Genomic DNA, 26,461 nt, shown 5'->3' with positions numbered 1-26,461 from the left:
TCCTCTTCCCCCCCATCTGTTCCACACCACCGCTGCTGCAGTGACTGGTGACCTACTTCTTGTCTGTCTCTCTACCATACTGTACAGTAGCTACAGTGGTTGGCCCTGGCTCTCGGTAGCCTGGTTCGGCCCGGCTCAGCTCAGTTTTACCCTGTGTTTTTACTCAGACTAGAGGCCATTTGGTAGGATATGTGTCTGTCTAGTCTGTGCTGGACTTATTCATCTTTAACACAGTCCCAACAGTTTGACCCAGTCAGCAGAATCCTGGGATTCTTCCCACTTGGTTACAAGCACAGCAGATTTAAATGAAACCAATTAATTAATTAAGTTGAATAAATGAATCTCGTTATCTCTCTCCTTGCTCATCCCCTCCCCCATTCCCCCTTCTTTCCTCGTCTGTATCTTTGCTCCCTCCTCCCCCTCTCCCCCTTCCTCCTCTCTCTTGTCTGCCACCTCATCTTATCCTCCTTTTTTCTTCTCCTTTTCCATTCTTCATCTTCCTCTTCCTCCTCCTATAGACTGGATCAGGTAAGACCTACACCATGGGTACAGGGTTTGATGTTAACATCGGGGAAGAGGAGTTGGGCATCATACCCCGGGCGGTCAGCCACCTCTTCAGGGGCATTGATGAGCGCCAGCAGGCTGCTAAAGAGCAGGGACGACCCGTGCCTGAGTTCAAGATCAACGCACAGTTCCTGGAGGTATGGACTACGGAGACACAGAGGAGACACAGGGGAAGGGAACATGGGTAACATTCTACTTGTAAATATGTTATAGAGTGAGATAGGGACATAACCACTCTCAGACACAGAGGATTACTTCAAATAATACATCAACCGTAGGCTGGCACTACGTAAGCCTGACATGGCTGTTTGTGTATTATTTTAGGTAATCCTCTGTGTCTGAGAGTGGTTATGTCCCTATCTCTTAAAACCTCACTCTAACATATTTACAAGTAGAATGGCGTTCTTGTAACCAAGAACCCCAGGATTACGTAGCACCGGTGCCAGTCTATGTGTTGACACGTCACAATTTAACTAGCTCCCATCTCTAGTCTCCTACATAAGTTTCTCAGACTGTTGACTGTGGACAGCTGTCAGCGGGTGGGAGCAGGTTTGTTAGGGTCACGGTTTGGGGTGGCAAGGGTTAACACGGGATGACTGCACAGTTGTGTTTGCTTGTCATACTGACAGAAGCCTCATGGGGACAGACTGAGTCTACTCCTTTTTATGACAGAGTAATATACTGTATCTGTCATAGAAATAGCGTTAGTAGAAAGGATATGGCTGGAAAATCAACAGGATTTTCAATATTGTAAGCAATGATCACTCCAGCCGCCTCAGAACAGTGAATGGGAATGTCCATTCTACCAATACTAATACTACTCTGTCTCTCTCTATTACATCATCAGATGTGATATTGCATAGTTGTGATATCAGAACTCTGGCATAGGATACAAACATACTGTTAGAAGGTGTGATATTTCCATAGAATTTCACAGTGCTGAATTCAGAACGGTATCAAATAAGACTGTAACATTGTATTTCTGTATGTCCTGGTTAAGCTTTACAATGAGGAGGTGCTGGATCTGTTTGACTCTACACGGGACCTGGAAGCTCGGACGCAGAAATCCCACATAAAAATCCACGAGGACGCTAATGGAGGAATCTACACAGTAGGGGTGACCACACGGACGGTAGCCTCCGAGGCAGAGGTGTGTGCGTCGGGATGTATAGTCTGGGAGTCCAGAAGAAATGTATGGCTGTGTACATACAATGTAGGACTGTAAAAACAGGAATAACACTGTAAATGATCTTTTATGCGGTGACATGTCCAATCTCCTCTCTGTCTCCTCACCCAGATGATGCAGTGTCTGAAGCTGGGTGCTCTGTGTCGAACCACCGCCAGCACCCAGATGAACGTCCAGAGCTCCCGCTCTCACGCCATCTTCACCATTCACCTGTGCCAAGTCAGAGTCTGTGCATCCGACAATGTACGTACAAGAGCAGATTATTCATTAGCCCGACGGCCCGTCCCTTTGTGCTGGCTTTCCAACTCCTATCTTATTCCGTATCTACTCTTTTGTTGCTATGAGGCGACTCTTGACACGTGTTACGACACTGTTACGACATGCTATGACAGTGACTGGAGTTACTTCTAACCTTGACATTTTACAGAAATCATATAGCCACTCAGCCGCTCCTACGCTATCATGTTACATTATGCTAGTTTAATGTGAATGACATCTATAGAAAGTAAAGGTCGACCGATTCATCGGCATGGCAGATTAATTAGTGCCGATTTCAAGTTTCCATAACAATCGGTAATCAGCCTTTTTTTATGGACGATTACATTGCAATCCTGCGTGGCAGGCTGACCACCTGTTACGTGAGTTGCAATCCGTGAGGGAACTGCGTGGCAGGCTGACCACCTGTTACGTGAGTTGCAATCCGTGAGGGAACTGCGTGGCAGGCTGACCACCTGTTACGTGAGTTGCAATCCGTGAGGGAACTGCGTGGCAGGCTGACCACCTGTTACGTGAGTTGCAATCCGTGAGGGAACTGCGTGGCAGGCTGACCACCTGTTACGTGAGTTGCAATCCGTGAGGGAACTGCGTGGCAGGCTGACCACCTGTTACGTGAGTTGCAAGCTAGCATTAAACTTATCTTATAAAAAAACAATCTTCACATATATCACTAGTTAACTACACACGGTTGATGATATTACTAGGTTAACTAGCTTGTCCTGCGTTGCATATAATCAATGCGGTGCCTGTTAATTTATCATCGAATCACAGCCTACTTCAACTTTGCAAAACTGGTGATGATTTAACAAAAGCGCATTTGCGAAAAAGCACATTCGTTGCACAAATTGACCTAATCATAAACATCAATGCCTTTCTTAAAATCAATACACAGAAGTATATATTTTTAAACCTACATACTTAGTTAAAATAAATGCATGTTAGCAGGCAATATTAACTAGGGAAATTGTGTCACTTCTCTTGCATTCAGTGCCAGCAGAGTCCGGTTATATGCAACAGTTTGGGCCGCCTGGCTCGTTGCGAACTGTGTTTCATCCTAACAAAGACCATAATTAATTTGCCAGAATTTAACATAATTATGACATAACATTGAAGGTTGTGCAATGTAGCAGCAATATTTAGACTTTAAGAACATCCAATAGTCAAAGGTATATGAAATCCAAATGGTATAGAGAGAAATAGTCGACGCGTCATAATTCCTATAATAACTACAAACTAAAACTTCTTAACTGGGAATATTGAAGAACTGGGATATTGAACCACCAGTTTTCATATGTTCTGAGCAAGGAACTTAAACGCTAGTTTTTTTACATGGCACATATTGCACTTTTACTTTCTTCTCCAACACTTTGTTTTAGCATTATTTAAACCAAAATTGAACATGTCTCATTATTTATTTGAGACTAAATAGATTTTATTTATGTATTATATTAAGTTAAAATAAAAGGGTTAATTGTTAATTCACTATTGTTGTAATTGTCATTATTACAAATTATATATAAAAATCGTCCGATTTAATCGGTATTGGCTTTTTTTGGTCCTCCAATAATCGGTATTGCCGTTGAAAAATCATAATCGGTCGACCTCTAACAAAGTGCTCTTATTACTGACATTCTATGTTTATGCTACTGGCATTCTATGTTTATGGTACTGGCATTCTATGTTTATGGTACTGGCATTCTATGTTTATGGTACTGGCATTCTAAGTTATATTACACTAATGGCATGGACAGTGCTTTTGACTTATGGTACTGAAACAAAGGCATCCATCTTGGTGTTATTTACATGTACACTTTGATAATTTAGCCAATGCTCTTACCAAGAGCGACTTACATAAGCAATTACGGTTAAGTGCCTTGCTGAAGGGCACATTGAATGATTCTTCACCTAGTCGTCTCTGGGATTCGAACCAGAAAACTTTTGGTTACTGGCCCAATGTACTTAACCTCTAAGCTACCTGTTATTTATACCTCACAGAAAGACAACAACGAGACAGACAACAACGAGACTGACAACAGGATTGCTAACGGCAACTCAGAGATGGAAGAGTATGAGACACTGACGGCCAAGTTTCACTTTGTGGACCTGGCCGGTTCTGAAAGGCTGAAGAGAACCGGTGCTACAGGAGACCGAGCTAAGGAGGGAATCTCCATCAACTGTGGACTGGTGAGAGTTTGGCTGTGTCTCAAATGGACCCTATTCCCTATAGTAGTATACAGCTTTTGACCCACCCTTTTCCCTAACACACTATAGGGATCTGGTCAAAATACAATATAGGAATATTATATCAAGTCAGATGAGTCCTTTAAAAATAGGCATCATTTTATTTCTTAACCGTAAAGAGCCATCTAGTGGTTAAAAGCAGTACCTTGCAAATACTGTGTGAAGTCGTGACAGCCCAGTATGAACACAAGTAGACTCCTCGAATGAGAATCTTTCTGAAAATACCTTTCAATGTCTGTTTTTCTGAGTTGTGTTTTTTGGTCATCTCCTCCAAACTGCAGCTTGCTCTGGGGAATGTAATTAGTGCTTTGGGAGACAGGAGCAAGCGATCCACGCACGTGCCCTACAGAGACTCCAAACTCACCCGGCTCCTACAGGACTCTCTAGGTGGAAACAGGTCTGTTTGCCATTGGTCTGGCCTTTCTCCCTCTCTCTATAAGCATTGTTGTCATAGTAATCTGGTATGATGTGCATGTCAAACTAAATGCATTTTGTCAATCGATACAAATTGTACATATTAAGAGTCAGCTTTGAGGTGTCAGTCTGTTTCTTGTTCAGCCCACTTGTCGTTGGCTTGTCAAGGCAAAGCTGTTATGTTGTTGAATGCATAAAGTGAGGAGCCCATGTTAATTCTCCCATTACCCTCAGCCAAACGATGATGATAGCCTGCATCAGTCCGTCTGACCGGGACTTCATGGAGACCCTGAACGCGTTGAAGTACGCTAACAGAGCCAGGAACATTAAGAACAAGGTGATGGTGAACCAGGACAAGGCCTCCCAGCAGATCTCTGCTCTCAGGACAGAAATCGCCAGGCTACAGATGGAACTGATAGAGTACAGGACCGTAAGAGAGAGGGAGGGAGAGGGATGGGAGAGGGTGGGATGGAGGGGTGGGAGAGGGTGGGATGGAGGGATGGAGAGAGAGATGTGGAGAGAGAGAGATGTGGGGAGGGAGAGGGAGAGAGATGTGGGGAGGGAGAGGGAGAGAGATGTGGGGAGAGGGAGAGAGATGTGGGGAGGGAGAGGGAGAGAGATGTGGGGAGGGAGCGAGAGATGTGGGGAGGGAGCGAGAGAGATGTGGGGAGGGAGTGAGATGGGGGAGAGGGAGGGAGAGAGAGAGGGGGATGGAGGGATGAGAGAGGGGTAATGGAGAGAGAGATGAGGGAGGGAGAGAGATGGGGGGGTGGGAAGGGATATGGAGGTGGAGGGGGATGGATAGGGGAAGAGGGTGATGGAGAGAGAGAGATGTGGGGAGGGAGAGGGGGAGGGAGAGAGAGGGAGAGAGAGAGAGATGGGGGGGAGGGAGAGAGAGGTGGAGGTGGATGGATAGGGGAAGAGGTGGATGGATAGGGGAAGAGGGGGATGGATAGGGGAAGAGGTGGATGGATAGGGGAAGAGGGGGATGGATAGGGGAAGAGGGGGATGGATAGGGGAAGAGGGGGATGGAGGGATGGGGAGAGGGGTGATGGAGAGAGAGAGATGTGGGGAGGGATAGGGGGATGGATAGGGGAAGAGGGGGATGGGGAGAGATGTGGGGATGTTGAGAGATGTGGGGAGGGAGAGAGAGAGATGGGGAGTGGGGGAGGGAGAGAGGTGGGGGAGAGAGAGATGGGATGGATAGGGGAAGAGGGGAATGGAGAGGGAGGGAGGGATAGGGGAAGAGGGGGATGGGGAGAGGGGTAATGGAGAGGGAGAGATGTGGGGAGGGAGAGAGAGAGATGTGGGGAGTGAGGGGGAGAGAGAGATGGGGAAGAGGGGAATGGAGAGGGAGGGAGGGATAGGGGAAGAGGGGGATGGGGAGAGGGGTAATGGAGAGGGAGAGATGTGGGGAGGGAGAGAGAGAGATGTGGGGAGTGAGGGGGAGAGAGAGATGGGGAGTGGGGGAGGGAGAGAGAGAGAGCAAAATGATGTGGTGCACTTACACTACATGACCAAAAGTGCGTGTTGTGTTGGGCATAGTTAAGAGTTGAGGAAAGGGTCAAATATTGTGACACGGAGGGAGAGAGGCTGAGAGGGGGGGGGGGGTATGGATAGAGAGGAGTGAGAAAGTCAATTAGATGAGAAAAAATGGATAAAAAAAGAAAACGGGAAGTATATGAAAAAGAGTTATGACCGTCGGAAAATAATTTCCCCTTAGTGAATTATAATTATATCTAAACCCATTTGCCTCTGGTAGGGTAAGCGTATGGTGGGAGAGGATGGTATGGAGAGCATCAACGACATGGTCCATGAAAACACCATGCTGCAGACTGAGAACAGCAACCTGAGGATCAGGGTCAAAGCCATGCAGGAGACCATTGACGCCCAGAGGGCCAGACTCACACAGTACCTCAGTGACCAGGCCAACCAGGTCCTTGCCAGGGCAGGTGAGTGGGGTGTGTGCATGTCTCCTGGGAGATATGAGGGAATGTGAGGTGTGGGTTTTCGTATGTGTCGATATGTCTGTGCCAATCCCCTCACATCTTAAACAGTTCATAAGTGTGTGTGTGTGTGTAAGTAAGTGTGTTTCCTAAGGTTTTCGTGTGTTGTTTATTCAGGTGAAGGCAGTGAAGAGATTGGGAACATGATCCAGAGCTATATCAAAGAGATAGAGGACCTCAGGTAAGTAAATGTCTCCCCTATATTAAGATTAATACCTTTCATTTGTCATTTCAATTTGTTAAATTTGTCAATAAGCTTTACTGTTATCCCCCTAGGGCCAAACTCCTGGAAAGTGAGTCTGTGAATGAGAACCTGCGTAAGAACCTGTCCCGTGCCTCCTCACGCCAGTCCTTCTACCCCGGAACCTTCTCCCCTGCCCTCCTGGCCCCCGAGAAGGAGGCCTCTGACATCATCGAGATGGCCAAGAAAGATCTGGAGAAACTCAAGAAGAAGGAGAGGAAGAAGAAGAAGAGGTAATAAGAGATGGTGGTTATGGAACCAAATTATTGTTTTCTTGTTTTGGAAAAAACAAACTCCACTACACTGGCAATTATTGTACAGGATATCCTCAATGTGTTGCCATGGTGAGTAACAGTTTGTGATCCCCATGTTTCTCCCTATTACTTCTCTTCCTTCCAATTCTCTGTACTCCCTGATTTCTTTCCTTCCTTCGTTCCTTCCTTCCTTGTCACCTCTCCCCTGTGACCTTCAACCCTTACCTTTCCCTGAAGGCTCCAGCAGCTGCTGGAAGAGAGAGAGAGGGAGGAACTTGTAGAGGAGGAGGATGGCAGGTTTGTCACAGGTTCCCCCTTCCCTTTACCACATTGCCACTCCCATCCCTCGCTTCTTCTAAACCGCCATTTTGTTTTGTTTAGCAGGCAGTTGACACACCAGAAGGAAAACTTCAGTTCTTTCTATGCTCACTTGTTTGTTCACCCCGACTTGCTAATATGATGGAAACAATGCTATTGGTTCTGTTTTCATGCACCACCAATGGCCTTATCTCTAGCTTTTTTAACACCCTTTATTTTGGAAGATACTAAAAAAACAGATTCCTTTACAGATAATTACTGTACTTACTTTTTTTTGTGCTGCTGCATATTCTGTCATGCTATTATGCTTTCGGTTGTCTTTTTTCCCCTCTAGAAAATAAATACTATTGAACTTTTGGTCTGCTCAGTTCAATGTTGTCTCACCCTGCCTCTCTGTTCTCCCCGACTAGTGTCGTCAAGGAAGAAGTCCCCAACAATGACCAAGGCCAAGGGACAGAAAAAGAGCTGACTGAGCGGTCCAATGACGAGCCTGAGATGGTACATTTGACAACCTATTAGTCCAATGATATCTCAGGATTAAGAGAAGTGTTTTTGCCCACCCCATTTTGCTGATCATTTTCTATTCTATTTTTGTTTGTGACCTCAGGAGGGGAGTGACCATGAGGATGGAGAGGAGGAGGAGGAAGAGGAGGAGGAGGAAGAGGAGGAGATGGATGTGGAGGAGAGCTCTGATGATTCAGACTCTGAGTCAGATGAGAAAGGTAAAATAGCCAAATCGTAGAAATAGCATGTATAGAAGGGACATGTCTCTCCATGTTTGAGTCAGTGAGTAGGGTTACATGGACAGTCAGATTAATATAATAGTTTGTTTAAAACGTGTACATGCTTTGCAAAACGGATTTCCCTAGTGTCCATGGAAACATGTCTATATCTGAAATCAGGCTACCTGATGGGACTTAAATAAATTCAGAAAATCACCAATCAAAATCAACGTTCTACCACGGACATATAACATTTGTATGTAAACTATTTCTAAGATGTATACTTTTAAGTTTTTCGGAACTCACTTTACTTGAGCTTAAGAGGGAGGCTGGTGCTACCCGGTGCTGTCACATACTCAGATCAAATACTCTGCTGGAATGCCGATTTAAGCTTTTACATGTATTAATAGTTTGAAAGGTTGCTCAGGAAACCAGGTGTTTTAATCGGCGTATGCTTACTTTGATTATGACCTTACGCCAATTAAGATGAGCAGAGTAAGGTGTTTACATGACTAATGCCATACTCAGCCTACTGCCATAATCAGTTTAATATCGATTTATTAGTGTGCATGTAAATGTACTCATTGATTTGTTGTAAGACAAAAATATTGGAGTGCTATCTATTTTAGAGACTCCCTGTAGCATCAAGTAACTAACATTATTGCAAAATGAGACATTGTTTTTTGATAGAGAAATTTGTTTCATTAACTTACCTGGTTGAATAAAGTCAATACGTTTTATTTGAAAGAGTGTGTAACAGCTACTGTAAAGTATATGCCACCATGTTTACTTTACTTCAGCCAGAGAACTTCCAGGCGGACCTGGCCAATATCACTGTGTTGAGAGCTACTAAATATGTCTGTCTGTGTGAAACCCATGTGAATCTACTTCACCCACCAGAGAACTTCCAGGCGGACCTGGCCAACATCACGTGTGAGATCGCCATCAAGCAGAAGCTGATAGATGAACTGGAGAACAGCCAGCGCCGTCTGCACACGCTCAAGCAGCAGTATGAACAGAAACTGATGATGCTGCAGAGCAAGATTAGAGACACACAGCTGGAGAGAGACCGGGTGCTGCACAACATGGGTAAGCGTTATCACGGTAGGAAGTGAAAGGTGGGACTGCTGCAGAGCTACGGGGTACGGCTAAGGCCGTCACTGGCTTCAGTTGACACTGTGAAGAGTTTGGAGTGTTGATTTTGCTGTGGTTCTTTAGAACCTGTGACCTGAAAGCAATTGAACAGATGATTCCATCTGTTGATTTTAAAGCAGGGGGGGCAACCTTACACTGGAGAGCTGGATTTTACTTTACCCCCTACTCTAACATACCTGATTCAGCTTATCACTTGAGGTCCTGGGGCTCAATTATCAACCATGCGTGCATTTCTTAAAATATTCTGCCGTACGTGGAGATTCTAGGATTTGCGTGTGAAAGTTGGATAAATCCCAATAATTTGTGGCGCACGCAAATACTAGAATCTCCACTTACGCCAGAATTTAGTAAAAAAACATATACGCAACATACAGTGCATTCAGAAAGTATTCAGACCCCTTCACTTTTTCCACATTTTGTTACATTACAGCCTTATTCTAAAATTGATTTTATTTTTATAATCCTCATTTAATCGACACACAATACCCCAGAATGACAAAGCAAAAAACGTTTTTTATACATTTTTGCAAATTTATTAAAAATAAAAAATAAAATAAAACGTATTTACATAAGTATTCGGACCATTTGCTATGAGACTTGAAATTGAGCTCCGTTGCATCCTGTTTCTATTGATCATCCTTGAGCTGTTTCTACAACTTGGAGTCCACCTGTGGTAAATTCAATTGATTAGACATGATTGGGAAAGGCACACAGCTGTCTATATAAGGTCCTACAGATGTCAGAGCAAAAACCAAGCTATGAGGTTGAAGGAATTGTCCGTAGAGCTCCGAGACAGGATTGTGTCGAGGCACAGATCTGGGGAAGGGTAACAAAAAATGTCTGCATCATTGAAGGTCCCCAAGAACACAGTGGACCCACCAAGACTCTTCCTAGAGCTGAGCAATCGGGGGAGAAGGGCCTCGGTCAGGGAGATGACCAAGAACACGATGGTCACTCTGACAGAGCTCTAGAGTTCCTTTGTGTAGATGGGAGAACCTTCCAGAAGAACAACCATCTCTGCAGCACTCCACCAATCAGGCCTTTATGGTAGAGTGGCCATTTGGAAGCCACTCCTCAGTAAAAGGCACATGACAGCCCGCTTGGAGTTTGCCAAAAGGCACCTAAAGACTCTCAGACCATGAGAAAGTGTCACGTCTGGAGAAAACCTGGCACCATCCCTACGGTGAAGCATGGTGGTGGCAGCATCATGCTGTGTGGATGTTTTTCAGCGGCAGGGACTGGGAGACTAGTCAGGATCGAGGGAAAGATGAACGGAGCAAAGTACAGAGAGATCCTTGAATGAAACCTGCTCCAGAGCGCTCAGGTCCTCAGACTGGGGCAACGGTTCACCTTCCAACAGGACAACCACCCTAAGCACACAGCCAAGACAATGCAGGAGTGGCTTCGGGACAAGTCTCAATGTCCTTGAGTGGCCCAGCCAGTCCCCGGACTTGAACCTGATTGAACATCTCTGGCGAGACCTGAAAATAGCTGTGCAGCAACGCTCTCCATGCAACCTGACAGAGCTTGAGAGGGTCTGCAGAGAAGAATGGGAGAAGCTCCTCAAATACAGGTGTGCCAATCTTATAGCATCATGCCCAAGAAGACTCAAGGATGTAATCGCTACCAAAGGTGATTCAACAAAGTACTGAGTGAAGGGTCTGACTACTTATGTAAATGTGATATTTCCGTATGGGGGAAAAATAAATAAAAAATTCTTAAAACCTGTTTTTGTTTTGTCATTATGGGGTATTGTATATAGATTGATGAGGGGGGAAACGATTTAATCAATTTTTAAAATAAGGCTGTAACATAACAAAATGTGGAAAAGGGGAAGAGGTTGGAATATTTTCCCAAATGCGCTGTATTTTCATTGATAAATCAGAGGCATATTATATTTGTGCGGTAGTGAACGGTCCCGCCTGGATAACACCCCTCCATTCACCTTTTATAGCAATGAAAACACCCTCATTTGCTGTATGATTTGGAGATGTTGAAACTGGGCCATGATAGTGCCTAAAAGGAAGCGCAACGTCAAATTTGATCCCAGCTGTGTAGAGGTGTGGGCAGAATGTTACAGTGACTTCTCCAAACTAAACATCCGTGCCGCCTAGCAAGTGACAAACACTGGTTGCGTATTCTACAAGATTGATTGTCCTTTTGAATAATTTAAAAATAAATGTTAGAACCCACACTTCTTTGCAAAAGACAACTTTTTGTTCATTATATTGTTCATCAATACATGATGGTGTTTCTATCTCCTGCCTTGGTATAGGCTCTGAAATTAAATGGGCTATGATGTCATGCACCTAACCCTATCACACAGCAAATATAGCCGTAATGTCTCATACGGTCAAGGCTTTCCTGTATGCTTGGCTATTGAATGGGAGATTTTGATAAATGGTAGACTACTATTTGTTGTGTAGCAGGAATCATTTAAACCAGTTATGTCAGAAAACGAGAGACGTCCTGTGATATGCGTGGAGATACACACACTAATCTGCCAGGTTCAAAATGTATAACTACCAACATTTGCAGGATAACTGGTGCAGGCCAAGGTTTGGAGTATATTTGCAAGCACCTTGGGTTGATAAGACCCCTGGTGAGCAGCTGACTAATAGAACCAGGTGTGAAGGGTTACAGCAGGGCAGGAGCATTCCTTGGGTCTAAAAATTACCCTTTTGTCTTTGGTCCCCCCCCCCTTAGGCTCAGTGGAGACGTGCAGCGACGATAAGGCTAAGAAGATCAAACAGGAGTACGAGAAGAAGCTGAGCATCATGAACAAGGAACTACAGAAGCTACAGTCAGCCCAGAAGGAACACGCACGCCTGCTCAAGAACCAATCCAAGTACGAGACACAGCTGAAGAAGCTCCAACTGGACGTCACAGAGATGAAGAAGACAAAGGTAGCAAGAAGACGTACTTGAACCACGAACGATACGACACTGTTAACCACTGTGAGGTGTTTGTTGGTACTGCGTTGATACTGTACTGATATTGATGGGAGGAATCGACGGCAATGAAGTCGAACAAACTGCCCAGAACAGGGTCCGCTGCTGAGTTCCATCGCTCCACTAGGAATGTTAAGTCATTCAAGACTGATATTGAGTTAAATGTGAATGTGCTGTATTGTGCAGGTTCGTCTGATGAAGCAGATGAAGGAGCAGCAGGAGAAGAACAGGATGACAGAGTCCAGGAGGAACCGAGAGATCGCCACCCTCAAGAAGGACCAGCGCAAACAGGAGGTGAACCATAGGATCCGTAGCTTAGTTTGTCAGGCTTGAAGCTGAGCGGGCCTTTTCATCATGCTGACCCAAACTGTTTTCTTATAGCTCGTTATCCAGTGACTATAAAGTTGTAGCAGTTTCACCATTTAAGCGTTCCAGTTTTAAGCACCTGTCAATGCAACTTACTGGTGTTACTGAATGCCATGCTAATGCAACTTACTGGTGTTACTGAATGCCATGCTAATGCAACTTACTGGTGTTACTGAATGCCATGCTAATGCAACTTACTGCTACTGGTGTTACTGAATGCCATGCTAATGCAACTTACTGCTACTGGTGTTACTGAATGCCATGCTAATGCAACTTACTGTTACTGAATGCCATGCTAATGCAACTTACTGCTACTGGTGTTACTGAATGCCATGCTAATGCAACTTACTGCTACTGGTGTTACTGAATGCCATGCTAATGCAACTTACTGCTACTGGTGTTACTGAATGCCATGCTAATGCAACTTACTGCTACTGGTGTTACTGAATGCCATGCTAATGCAACTTACTGCTACTGGTGTTACTGAATGCCATGCTAATGCAACTTACTGCTACTGGTGTTACTGAATGCCATGCTAATGCAACTTACTGCTACTGGTGTTACTGAATGCCATGTTAATGCAACTTACTGCTACTGGTGTTACTGAATGCCATGCTAATGCAACTTACTGCTACTGGTGTTACTGAATGCCATGCTAATGCAACTTACTGCTACTGGTGTTACTGAATGCCATGCTAATGCAACTTACTGTTACTGAATGCCATGCTAATGCAACTTACTGCTACTGGTGTTACTGAATGCCATGCTAATGCAACTTACTGCTACTGGTGTTACTGAATGCCATGCTAATGCAACTTACTGCTACTGGTGTTACTGAATGCCATGCTAATGCAACTTACTGCTACTGGTGTTACTGAATGCCATGCTAATGCAACTTACTGCTACTGGTGTTACTGAATGCCATGCTAATGCAACTTACTGCTACTGGTGTTACTGAATGCCATGCTAATGCAACTTACTGCTACTGGTGTTACTGAATGCCATGTTAATGCAACTTACTGCTACTGGTGTTACTGAATGCCATGCTAATGCAACTTACTGCTACTGGTGTTACTGAATGCCATGCTAATGCAACTTACTGCTACTGGTGTTACTGAATGCCATGCTAATGCAACTTACTGCTACTGGTGTTACTGAATGCCATGCTAATGCAACTTACTGCTACTGGTGTTACTGAATGCCATGCTAATGCAACTTACTGCTACTGGTGTTACTGAATGCCATGCTAATGCAACTTACTGCTACTGGTGTTACTGAATGCCATGCTAATGCAACTTACTGCTACTGGTGTTACTGAATGCCATGCTAATGCAACTTACTGCTACTGGTGTTACTGAATGCCATGCTAATGCAACTTACTGCTACTGGTGTTACTGAATGCCATGCTAATGCAACTTACTGCTACTGGTGTTACTGAATGCCATGCTAATGCAACTTACTGCTACTGGTGTTACTGAATGCCATGCTAATGCAACTTACTGGTGTTACTGAATGCCATGCTAATGCAACTTACTGCTACTGGTGTTACTGAATGCCATGCTAATGCAACTTACTGCTACTGGTGTCACTGAATGCCATGCTAATGCAACTTACTGCTACTGGTGTTACTGAATGCCATGCTAATGCAACTTACTGGTGTTACTGAATGTCATTTAAATGTGTGTTTCACAGCACCAGCTGAAGCTACTAGAAGCCCAGAAGAGACAACAGGAGCTCATTTTGCGCAGGAAGACTGAGGAGGTGAGCAACACGTAGTAGTAAAAGGATGTGGTATACAGCAGTGCTATAAACTATACAGTTACACAATACTAGAAAGCAGTTACACACATCCTGCAACAAATCACTAACTCTCAACTTGAAATGATCTAGTTGGATCTAATCATCTAAGTTCAAGGAATTTTTAAGTTTATTCTAGGACCAGAAACTAAAAGCTTTTTTCCCCCAAATTCTATTGTAACCATTGGTACCTGGAATAGAATATTCGCCTGGGAACGGAGGTTGTAGGAACCATTGGTCAGAGAGCAGAGGTACAGCGAGAGTAGACTGTCAATGACAGCTTTGGTTCATAAGAGTTCAACACGTCCTGAAAATCACTGATAACAAGAAACATGGCAGTTGTGTAAATAAAATATAAAGCTCGTACTATTCTATTAAGTTGAGCAAACTTCAGCATCAGGCGGTGGTGATTCTGGTGTTCGATGACTGTCGACTTACGTGTGTGTGTCTCTGTGTCAGGTGTCTGCTCTGCGGAGACAGGCCAGGCCTATGTCTGGTAAGGTGACCAACAGGAAGGTGAGTCTCCCAGAGCACCTCCAGGACTCCTCCCACCGACCCCCCTCAGGACGCCTGCAGTCCTCTGGCTCCACCGCCACCAATGGAACCAGGTGGGGACTGGACAACAGGTCACTGCAGTGCTGTTTTGTATGTGTTTAAGTGTCTGTATTACACTGCATGGTGTGTATGTAGAGCAATCAGTATGGCTTTTACAGCTTCTAGTGAGAGAACATGAGACTTGCATGCAACTACAGTGTACATGCCTCAAAAGTGTGTCTGTGTGTGTCTGTGTGTGTGTGTGTGTCAGATCCTACTACAGGCGGTCAACAGGCATATATTCCACCAGAGTGGCCAGGGTGAAGTGGCAGTCTCTGGAGCGTCGTATCTCTGATGTCATCATGCAGAGGATGACCATATCCAACATGGAGTCTGAAATGAACCGCCTGCTCAAGGTAAACATGAACTGCTGGTAAACATGAACTGCTGGTAAACATGAACATCTGGTAAACATGAACTGCTGGTAAACATGAACATCTGGTAAACATGAACATCTGGTAAACATGAACATCTGGTAAACATGAACTGCTGGTAAACATGAACTGCTGGTAAACATGAACATCTGGTAAACATGAACTGCTGGTAAACATGAACTGCTGGTAAACATGAACATCTGGTAAACATGAACTGCTGGTAAACATGAACATCTGGTAAACATGAACTGCTGGTAAACATGAACTGCTGGTAAACATGAACATCTGGTAAACATGAACTGCTGGTAAACATGAACTACCTGGTAAACATGAACTGCTGGTAAACATGAACATCTGGTAAACATGAACTGCTGGTAAACATGAACATCTGGTAAACATGAACTGCTGGTAAACATGAACTGCTGGTAAACATGAACATCTGGTAAACATGAACTGCTGGTAAACATGAACTACCTGGTAAACATGAACTGCTGGTAAACATGAACATCTGGTAAACATGAACTGCTGGTAAACATGAACATCTGGTAAACATGAACTGCTGGTAAACATGAACTACCTGGTAAACATGAACTGCTGGTAAACATGAACATCTGGTAAACATGAACTGCTGGTAAACATGAACTGCTGGTAAACATGAACTGCTGGTAAACATGAACTACCTGGTAAACATGAACTGCTGGTAAACATGAACATCTGGTAAACATGAACTGCTGGTAAACATGAACTGCTGGTAAACATGAACTGCTGGTAAACATGAACTACCTGGTAAACATGAACTGCTTGTTAACATGAACTACCTGGTAAACATGAACTGCTGGTAAACATAACATGCTGGTGAATATTGTTTACATATGGTATGATACTTACTATGTTACGCTAAATTAGCCGTGTTAGCATTAACATTAATATTGAAAACGTTGGCAAACTCCTCCCCCCTCCATCGTTCCTCTCCCCTCCACTCTTCCCCCCTCCATCGTTCCTCCCTCCTCCACAGCAACGTGAGGAGCTGACCAAGCGGAGGGAGAAGGTGACCAGAAAGAGGGACAGGCTGGCAGGGGAGGGGCCTGAGGCTGAAAAGGCGGTGCTTCCCCTCAATGAGGAAGTGGACGCCGTGGTTGCCAACATCGACTACATCAACGACAGCATCGCTGACTGCCAGGCCAACATTATGCAGATGGAGGAAGCCAAGGTGACACACGCGCACAGACACACAGACAGGCGCACAGACAGACAGGCGCAGGTGTCTCTAAACATTGAGGAGTGGAGCAGAGGAAGAAGCGACAGGAGAGTTTTGAGATCCACCCATGGCCAATCGGAGCTCTCAAGCAGCACAGATCTGGCAAACCAGAGAGCTATTCCATGATTTTGGGTAACATGTACCCTAAAAGCAGGAAGGTGATTGGGCTGATATTAGGCAGTTTTTATAGACTGTGTGACCATAATATCTGCATTTACAGGAGGAGGTTGACACGGTGGATGTTTCCGCGGTCATCAGCTCCTGTACCCTAACAGAAGCCCGCTTCCTGCTGGACCACTTCATGTCTATGGCCATCAACAGAGTAAATAACTTACTGCCGTTTACCTGTCCCTCCCTAGTTCCTACCCCGTCTATCACACCATTGGTTTCTCCTAGAATTGACTTAGTTTAACCCCAGGTTCCATCTGTACCCAATTAAAGTCTGTTTCTACGATTGTTAATGTGTTTAGTTCTGTGTGTATATGCACAAGCACCCTCATTGTGTATTCATCTTTTGTGTGTGTACTGTGAAGTATTACACACAAGCATAGCTCTGATTGCTGACTTTTAGTGACCCTTCTTATAGCTGACCGTTGACCTTTTGACCCTCTAACCAATCCCAGGGTCTGCAGGCGGCTCAGAGGGAGTCCCAGGTGAAGGTGATGGAGGGCAGGCTGAAGCAGACTGAGATCACCAGCGCCACTCAGAACCAGCTGCTGTTCCACATGCTGAAGGAGAAGGCTGAGTTTAACCCCGAACTGGACGCCCTGCTGGGGAACGCTCTGCAAGGTAACAGCACTAGCCACAACCTGCCAGCCACACACTGCAAGACATATACAGATGTAGGATCAACAGGACATTTAAAGCTTGTAGTGTATTCAAGATTTGAAAAGGCTTCTAAAGTTTGTAGTTTCCACTTTAAAATGTCAGACTTGATTTGCCCTAATGAAACATTAATCATTTGGGGATTATTTTCCTGCTGTTGCGAACTGGCTCAAATTACGGTCCTACATCCTGTAGTTCAGTCCAAGGCCTTGACCCTGACCTACTCAGCCTTTGCCACTGGCAGTCCGTGAGGTCAAGCCCACAGTGCTAACAGGTCTGGCTCACCCGATTTAATTATGTAGGATTGAAGCAATAACTCAACCAAAGTATCTAAGCAAAGGAATTGAAATGTACCTACGTGTTTGTGTTCACCTTGTCAGCACACTGATTGGTTGGGATGGTCTCCAGAACCAGGGATGGGTGGCTATGGTTTACTGCATGATGATTTGGGCCTGTTTGAGTTGATGTTGCTCATTGCTGAATAGATGCTGCTTTTAAAAGTTACCCCAACAAATTGTTGCAATCACACAAATGTCAGTTGGACTAAGCAAGCCTCTCTGACGCTGTCGTTTTTGTGTTCCATTATTTATCAAGTATGAAAACACATCTGTTTTTCACCTTTTTGTTCCATAGTTTGTATGGTTTTAGAGAGATGTTTTTTGTTACGGGGTTGACATTTTGTTCTGGTTCCATTGAACCAGTATCTGTTGAGGAGGATGCCCTGACTGTTGAACAGTAGACCGAGCACTCATATGCTCTCTTTTGTTTTTGATTATGGGGGAATGAATGAATGTGTTTTTGATTATGGGGGAATGAATGAATGTGTTTTTGATTATGGGGGAATGAATGAATGTGTTTTTGATTATGGGGGAATGAATGAATGTGTTTTTGATTTATGGGGGAATGAATGAATGTGTTTTTGATTTATGGGGGAATGAATGAATGTGTTTTTGATTTATGGGGGGATGAATGAATGTGTTTTTGATTATGGGGGGATGAATGCATGTGTTTTTGATTTATGGGGGGATGAATGAATGTGTTTTTGATTTATGGGGGGATGAATGAATGTGTTTTTGATTTATGGGGGGATGAATGAATGTGTTTTTGATTTATGGGGGAATGAATGAATGTGTTTTTGATTTATGTGTTGCCTTTTTTCTGTTCCCCTGCCCATGGTGCCTTAATGTATACAGAGCTAGGTAACATGCCAGTGGGTAAGTAACAGACACCAGACTCTCTCGCTCTATATATATGTTTATATGAATGCATGGGTCCCCTCCTGGAAACTAACTCAGCAACATAACATGAGCAGGTGCATGAGGTGTAATGTCTTCAGGCCTCCCTCCATCTGTCAGCTGACCCTCCTCTTCCTGTCAATGTGAAAGAACCCCTCTCCCAGTGTGTTACAGCCACCATGCCAAATAGTGTAGCACCTGCTAATATAACTACTGTACCTGTATCTTCAGAGGACCCCGCCCTTCACAGGTAGAACCAGGAAGTTTGTCTCAGTTGGACCCTGTAGGCAAACCATACTGACAGTCGGACTAATGATTCCAACCTTGGTGATCTCTCATAGCCCCTCACACCTGACCTCTCTTTACCCTCTCACCCTTTCAACCCCTGAGTCCTGTCAACGCTTCCATCTCAGTGACTGGACAAGGACCAGTTCTTTTCAGGTCTTTTCAAGCAACTTGTATAAAACGGCATGGCGCTGCACTGACATCATCTGCTTCTTCTCCTTGTCCATTATCATCACATCTACCTTGTTCAATAATCTAAACCACATATTGTTAACATCTGTTTGTAGCCAACACAGTACTAGCATAACCTTTTGTTCAATAAAAGGTTTTACCCTTGTTCCGTGTTTGGTTGGACAATGGGCAGGTATTTGGACTACTAGACAGAACTTCAAAAGTAAACCAACTTAAGTTTGTTGTTATTTAGTCATAACACACAAAGAATAATTCTTGCCTATGGATGTTGTTTGGTTCTGACATACAGTACAACTGATGTTTTTGGTCCTTTAATTTCACAGAGAACGGGGATGACAGCAGCAGTGACGAATCTGCCCAGAGTCCTGCAACAGACGGACAGTCAGTATCACTCAAATGACCAAAAAATGTAATTAGTTTACATTTGACTTATAGTTTTCTGGTAACTCATGTGTTCCACTTCCTCGTTCCAGCTCCCTGGCATCAGATCTAATGAAACTCTGTGGAGAGACCAAAACAAGGAGCAAGGTACTATTATCAGCCTGTTAGTGTGTTTTACTGTCCTCGTGGTGGTGTGTGTGTGTGTGTGTGTGTGTGTGTGTGTGTGTGTGTGTGTGTGTGTGTGTGTGTGTGTGTGTGTGTGTGTGTGTGTGTGTGTGTGTGTGTGTGTGTGTGTGTGTGTGTGTGTGTGTGTGTGTGTGTGTGGTCTTGTTTTACTATCCTTGTAGGCAGGGATGGACTGGGAATGAAAAATGGCCCTGGACTTTTTGACTCAGACCGGCCCACCAAAACCCCCCCAGCGATACACCACAACCCACGTCACACTTCATCTCAACAATATTACTGAACAATATTTATAACAATAACTTTAGTAAAATAGAACAAGGGGAATGTGTTGCTCCTAGGAGGAGGCTGGCTAGAAGGAGCACATATTGGCATAATGGCACTGGCAGCAAGGTGGCAAGAATCTCTGGAACCATCTGACCAGTAAAATAAATAATACAGGGAGAAATGTGTTGGTTAAAAGACTGGAGTAGGCAAGTCATAGAATAAAATGTAAATAAACATATTTCCTACCTCCTTAAATTATCAATTTCTGCAGCAGCTCACTTCTCTCAGCAATGCCATCTATAACCAGGTCACTGTCCAGGGCCATTCAAACATCTCGCTCAGTAGCCAGGAGCATAAAAGCCTCCAGGTGCTGTTGATAGCGTGCTCCTGAGCCTACTCTTAATGCATTTCAGAGTAGAGAAGCTCCGCTCGCAAGCTACCTGGGTTACTTTCAGGATAAGTAGGAACTTGTAAGCAAGGCCCAAGAAATGATATGCGTCGGTCAATAGGTTGTACTGACTAAGAATACGGTAGCGACACACTAGACAGCCCTTGCTAGATGAACAGCTCTTGTTCACCATCTCCACTTCATCTTCATTTCCTTCAGGTCCATGATCCTCCATAGTCCTGGTTGTGTATTCTTCAAATCCCGATTGTTTTAACCTAGTCCACTGTTCTGCCAGACTCAAGAGCTCACTCTGTAAATTGGCCACCGTTGCTCTGCTGTCAAATTTGATCAAACATTTTCTTAGTTCTTGAAGGGCTGTCTGTGGAAGGCCACTGGCACTGGATGTTAGCTGACTAAAGTGTTTAGGGTCCAGAAGAGTCATGTCGGCATACAAAGTGCCATTACTCAGAAATTGCCGATGGATGCTATCTATAACTGTATCCAGAATTTGATTATGGACACCAATCCTGTATGCACTCTCTGCCCCAGTAAAAGTCTCATCTTGTGCCATCTCTCCAGGCATGGTTTTCTTCTTTCCAGCCCTTTTCATTGGCAGAGTGGTTTAGAACTCCAGCTCTGTTTCCTCATCCCGTTCCTGCAACTTCCTGTTGGCCCACTGAACAAATGTGTCTGCAGCTGCCTTGACTTTTTCAAAATGTCTTGCCATTCCTTTCAGCTGCTCCTCTGTAGACACAACCATACGATGCGCAGACAGAATGTCCATTCCACTTGTTTGAAGATATTTTGAGACTGGTGAGGCGACCTAAAATATTCTGAGGAGTATCTGAGCTGTAAGTATTGTTTCATACTTCAGCAACCCCTCAATGTATCCTTGTGCTTTGACCCGTGCAGTAGTGTTGTTTTTCTGATCTTGTATGGTTGAAAGTGTGAGAAGGACATCAACATACAGACCCTCATCTGGATTTCCAAAAGCTCCAAAGACCTTCTTTAAGGCACTGTCTTTAGCCCACCAGCGTGTCTCTCCAATTGGAGCAAGACGTCTGTGTCTTGGGTCCTTGCTCTCCTTCTCCCAAATGTTCATCCTCTGGTATGATTCACGGAAGAACACAGCTATGTTGTTAATGAGTGACCCACTTGCCAAGACACTCTCTTTTGTCTGCCAAAACAAGGTTAATAATGTGTGCATAGCACCGCACTTGATTAGTGGACTTTCCAGAGAGCAGGGCAGAGAAGCCTTTATACTGGCCTTGCATACTGGAGGCTCCGTCAGTGGAATTGACAATGCACTTGCTGATGTCAAACTTCATGTTTTCCAGTACTTCACTCAGTACCTGGACAAAGTATTGTCCAGTGGATGCCTCTCATGGATGATGTTTGTCACATATCTGACTATGACAGAGCATTGACCTTGTGTTGTAATGTCCTGCATAGTGTCAGTCTGGACTGAAAACATACCCGCTTCCTGGATTTCACTTGCTATGGTGGCCTGCATTGTGTGTTGCATGGTGGTAATGACGTTATCGATGGTAGTCTTTGATGATAGAGTGATTACAGAGCCTCTGCCCCCTCTTGACCCAGACTCATGCAGTTTTTGCTTTTTCTTTATGCAGGCAGTGAGATGCTCTTTCATACACAGGTCGTACTTTCCCAGCAGAATGATCATCTCTAAAAAGTTGCCATGGTCAATGCTGCTGTCATCTAATGTATAAGCTGCTTCAGACTGCATGCCTCTGTAGCTCAGACTCCTCTTGTTTATAACTTTAACAACATCTATAATGCGCTCTAGCACTTGCCTTCCTCTGCACACTTGCTCTCTATGAGCAGACATCTGACTGCCGATGAACAGGCTCTCAATGTTCACTTTAGGGGACCTTAATAAGAAAGTAGGCCTCAGCATAACCTCTATGCATAATGCTGTTCTCATTCTCTTCCACTCTGATGGATATGCTTCCAGTCTGCTATTCTCTGTTGGCTTTGCAAATGCCATACAAATTAATCAGAATAAAGCATGGTTCTCTTCACTGTATGACAGCCACTTCCTGTTGGTCCCATCTTTACAAAAGAAAACCTTCTGCACCACAGACTTTTCACACTTTTGTTGGAGGTGGAAACTAAAAAACATATCTAGGTCCCCTGACTTCAGCCTCCTAAAATATTACAACATTGGAGTGGCAGTGGTATCCTGGCTCTGGCTCATTCTACATATGTCCACTGCAGATGCACTATCCTCAACCTGGATGAGAAATTAGTATAAATGTGTATAATATTATAACATTAAATACAAAGTAAAATGTTAATATAATAAACTCAGTAAAAAAAGAAAGTCCTCTCACTGTCAACTGCGTTTATTTTCAGCAAACAAAACATTTGTAAATATATGTATGAACATAACAAGATTCAACAACTGAGACATAAACTGAACAAGTTCCACAGACATGTGACTAACAGAAATTGAATAATGTGTCCCTGAGATCCGGGCTCTTCGTTGGCCATGGCAGAACACTGACATTCCTGTCTTGCAGGAAATCACGCACAGAACGAGCAGTATGGCTGGTGGCATTGTCATGCTGGAGGGTCATGTCAGGATGAGCCTGCAGGAAGGGTACCACATGAGGGAGGAGGCTGTCTTCCCTGTAACGCACAGCGTTGAGATTGCCTGCAATGACAACAAGCTCAGTCCGATGATGCTGTGACACACCGCCCCAGACCATGACCGACCCTCCACCTCTAAATCGATCCCGCTCCAGAGTACAGGCCTCGGTGTAGCTCATTCCTTCGACGATAAACGCGAATCCGACCATCACCCCATGTGAGACAAAACCTCGACTTGTCAGTGAAGAGCACTTTTTGCCAGTCCTGTCTGGTCCAGTGATGGTGGGTTTGTGCCCATAGGCGACGTTGCCGATGATGTCTGGTGAGGACATGTCTTACAACAGGCCTACAAGCCCTCAGTCCAGCCTCCCTCAGCCTATTGCGGACAGTCTGAGCACTGATGGAGGGATTGTGCATTCGTGGTGTAACTCGGGCAGTTGTTGTTGCCATCCTGTACCTGTCCCGCAGGTGTGATGTTCGGATGTACCGATCCTGTGCAGGTGTTGTTACACGTGGTCTGCCACTGCGAGGACGGTCAGCTGTCCGTCCTGTCTCCTTGTAGTGCTGTCTTAGGCCTCTCACAGTACAGACATTGCAATTTATTGTCCTGGCCACATCTGCAGTCCTCATGCCTCCTTGCAGCATGCCTAAGGCATGTTTACGCAGATGAACAGGGACCCTGGGCATCTTTATTTTTGGTGTTTTTCAGACTCAGTAGAAAGGCGTCTTTTTTCGTAACTGTGACCTTAATTGCATACCGTCTGTAAGCTGTTAGTGTGTGTGTGAGGTCTTGTTTTACTGTCCTCATGGTGACATGTGAGGTCTTGTTTTACTGTCCTCATGGGGACGTGTGTGTGTGTGTGTGTGTGTGTGTGTGTGTGGTCTTGTTTTACTGTCCTCGTGGGGATGTGTGTGAGGTCTTGTTTTACTGTCCTCGTGGGGATGTGTGTGTGTGTGAGGTCTTGTTTTACTGTCCTCGTGGGGATGTGTGAGGTCTTGTTTTACTGTCCTCATGGGGACGTGTGTGTGTGTGTGTGTGTGAGGTCTTGTTTTACTGTCCTCATGGGGATGTGTGTGTGTGTGTGTGAGGTCTTGTTTTACTGTCCTCATGGGGACGTGTGTGTGTGTGAGGTCTTGTTTTACTGTCCTCATGGGGATGTGTGTGTGTGTGAGGTCTTGTTTTACTGTCCTCATGGGGATGTGTGTGTGTGTGTGTGAGGTCTTGTTTTACTGTCCTCATGGGGACGTGTGTGTGTGTGAGGTCTTGTTTTACTGTCCTCATGGGGACGTGTGTGAGGTCTTGTTTTACTGTCCTCATGGGGACGTGTGTGAGGTCTTGTTTTACTGTCCTCATGGGGACGTGTGTGTGTGTGTGAGGTCTTGTTTTACTGTCCTCATGGGGACGTGTGTGTGAGGTCTTGTTTTACTGTCCTCATGGGGACGTGTGTGTGAGGTCTTGTTTTACTGTCCTCATGGGGACGTGTGTGTGAGGTCTTGTTTTACTGTCCTCATGGGGACGTGTGTGTGAGGTCTTGTTTTACTGTCCTCATGGGGACGTGTGTGTGAGGTCTTGTTTTACTGTCCTCATGGGGACGTGTGTGTGAGGTCTTGTTTTACTGTCCTCATGGGGACGTGTGTGTGAGGTCTTGTTTTACTGTCCTCATGGGGACGTGTGTGTGAGGTCTTGTGTGTTTAGTCTTCCTCTTCCAAGCTTGTTGTTTTCTTGAATGTAAATGTGTTTCCCCCCCCCCCCCCCGCAGGCTCGTAGAAGAACCACCACTCAGATGGAGTTGCTCTACGCTAATAGTGACGCCGCCCCTGACATGCCCAGCGGAGATTTCTCCTCCCCCTGTCTCCCATTGGCTGAAACACCAGAAGAGGGCAGAGATCCTGAGACACCCATTGGCTCATCAGTCAGGGACAGAGACTTTATGGCTCATTCTCCTGGCTTGACCTCTAAGATGGGCAGCATGTAAGTCTGGGGCAGCTCGTGCTGACTGCTAACCAGCTGCTTCCTGCATGTTGATAGAACTGCTGCTTAATCTGTTTTCATTTTGCCTGACTTTGCCTGACATGGTCTTTAAACCTGCCCTATTGGATTGTAAATCTCCTTCCCAGGCCAGTAGAAACCAAAACGTATCCCTTTAGAAATAACACTAATGCTACAGACAGACAAATGCATGCACACACAGAGACAGACACACGCACATGATTATGAGGCTTGTACAGTATGATCATGATTATGAGGCTTGTACAGTATGATCATGATTATGAGGCTTGTACAGTATGATCATGCAGGTCTCATGTTCTCTCACTAGATGTTATGCTCCAACTGCAATAGCCCGATGTTAACTTTCCACAATAATAACAGCTTCATCTTTTAACATTTAACGCGAAGAGTTAATAATGCTAGCCAGTTAGTGCACAGTAGTTCTCTATGGCGTGAGCAGCAATACTTTTTCTCTGAGTTGCTGGAGTGTTGGCTGAGAACCAATTCTAGCGGGACTTGAATTAGTAAGATGTGGAGCTGGGGACTGAGTTGAGTGTGATAGAGTATAGCCATAATGCTACACCATAGTGTCCTGATGAACCACGAGCTTGGTGAAGGAGGACGTCTTTATTGGGACTGAATGTCAGGTAACAGTGTGCTATGTGTGTACTGCATGCTCACCGCCTCCATATTGTTTTATTTCTTATTTTGTTTACATCCTTGTTGTCCTTTTTGTTCCTTATGTTTTATGTCGTTGCTAATAACAACCAAACTAAATGTTAGTTCCGGCTCCAGAGCTGCCTCCTCCTCGGGGGCGGAAAAGAGAGTTCCAGAGCCCTCGCCGCTCTCTCGCAGGAAGACCTATGACAGGGCACAAGCGGCGGCTAAGGTCAAGGAGATCAAACAGTAAGAGACTAGCGACGCTCTGGTGGCTGGAGGCCAAAAGCACATCTTTTCCCAACAAACCATGATATCCACCTTTCCCTTTTCTTAATTTCCTATCTCAGGGAGCATGTGGTATCTTAATCAACAAGTATCTGCCTGGTGTGATTATAAACTTACCTTGCCAAGTTCTGCACTGAATGTCAAGTAATGAGCTTACTCTTGGGAAATATAGCTAAATATGTTCCTATATCCCTCTTGAATGAGATTAAATGATTAACTTCTGTTTCTCAAAGCGATTCTTTAGTATTCCATTTTAATTCAGTGTTCAACTTGGCCCTCTCAACCTCTTCAAACCCTCTAATGCAAATTTGGCAAATACGATATATAAATCCTATATATTGTCATTGCAGCGAAAGCCAGCTGTTCCTCTCAAACACTTTGAAGTGGATGTAATCTAAAAAGCTAAAGGTCGGGGTGAGGGGAACCATGTTGAAAGCTGT

At 44.7% G+C, this 26,461-nt stretch overlaps 1 protein-coding gene across 6 annotated transcripts in view; it reads left to right on the top strand.

Moving 5' to 3' along the window:
• kif21a (kinesin family member 21A) overlaps nucleotides 1-26,461 on the top strand; it is a 63,173-nt gene that overhangs the window by 23,532 nt on the left and 13,180 nt on the right. The window contains exons 3-28 of one of the 6 annotated variants that reach the window (XM_071416040.1): nucleotides 519-701; nucleotides 1,565-1,714; nucleotides 1,862-1,993; nucleotides 4,022-4,210; nucleotides 4,549-4,664; nucleotides 4,916-5,111; nucleotides 6,444-6,633; nucleotides 6,805-6,868; nucleotides 6,964-7,161; nucleotides 7,420-7,479; nucleotides 7,911-7,998; nucleotides 8,108-8,222; nucleotides 9,123-9,311; nucleotides 12,084-12,283; nucleotides 12,515-12,622; nucleotides 14,387-14,455; nucleotides 14,951-15,099; nucleotides 15,297-15,441; nucleotides 16,475-16,669; nucleotides 16,938-17,039; nucleotides 17,341-17,506; nucleotides 18,736-18,756; nucleotides 19,578-19,635; nucleotides 19,728-19,782; nucleotides 24,847-25,058; nucleotides 25,860-25,982. In XM_071416040.1, the coding sequence (XP_071272141.1) occupies nucleotides 519-701; nucleotides 1,565-1,714; nucleotides 1,862-1,993; nucleotides 4,022-4,210; nucleotides 4,549-4,664; nucleotides 4,916-5,111; nucleotides 6,444-6,633; nucleotides 6,805-6,868; nucleotides 6,964-7,161; nucleotides 7,420-7,479; nucleotides 7,911-7,998; nucleotides 8,108-8,222; nucleotides 9,123-9,311; nucleotides 12,084-12,283; nucleotides 12,515-12,622; nucleotides 14,387-14,455; nucleotides 14,951-15,099; nucleotides 15,297-15,441; nucleotides 16,475-16,669; nucleotides 16,938-17,039; nucleotides 17,341-17,506; nucleotides 18,736-18,756; nucleotides 19,578-19,635; nucleotides 19,728-19,782; nucleotides 24,847-25,058; nucleotides 25,860-25,982 (3,473 nt within the window). The remainder of the gene's footprint in view (nucleotides 1-518; nucleotides 702-1,564; nucleotides 1,715-1,861; nucleotides 1,994-4,021; nucleotides 4,211-4,548; nucleotides 4,665-4,915; nucleotides 5,112-6,443; nucleotides 6,634-6,804; nucleotides 6,869-6,963; nucleotides 7,162-7,419; nucleotides 7,480-7,910; nucleotides 7,999-8,107; nucleotides 8,223-9,122; nucleotides 9,312-12,083; nucleotides 12,284-12,514; nucleotides 12,623-14,386; nucleotides 14,456-14,950; nucleotides 15,100-15,296; nucleotides 15,442-16,474; nucleotides 16,670-16,937; nucleotides 17,040-17,340; nucleotides 17,507-18,735; nucleotides 18,757-19,577; nucleotides 19,636-19,727; nucleotides 19,783-24,846; nucleotides 25,059-25,859; nucleotides 25,983-26,461) is intronic. The other 5 variants (XM_071416041.1, XM_071416042.1, XM_071416043.1 and 2 more) reach the window with 5 other exon arrangements.

The sequence above is a fragment of the Salvelinus alpinus genome, chromosome 9 (assembly GCF_045679555.1).
Source record: "Salvelinus alpinus chromosome 9, SLU_Salpinus.1, whole genome shotgun sequence".
Taxonomy (NCBI): Eukaryota; Metazoa; Chordata; class Actinopteri; order Salmoniformes; family Salmonidae; genus Salvelinus; species Salvelinus alpinus.
This window is presented reverse-complemented; position numbering and strand designations above follow the sequence as displayed.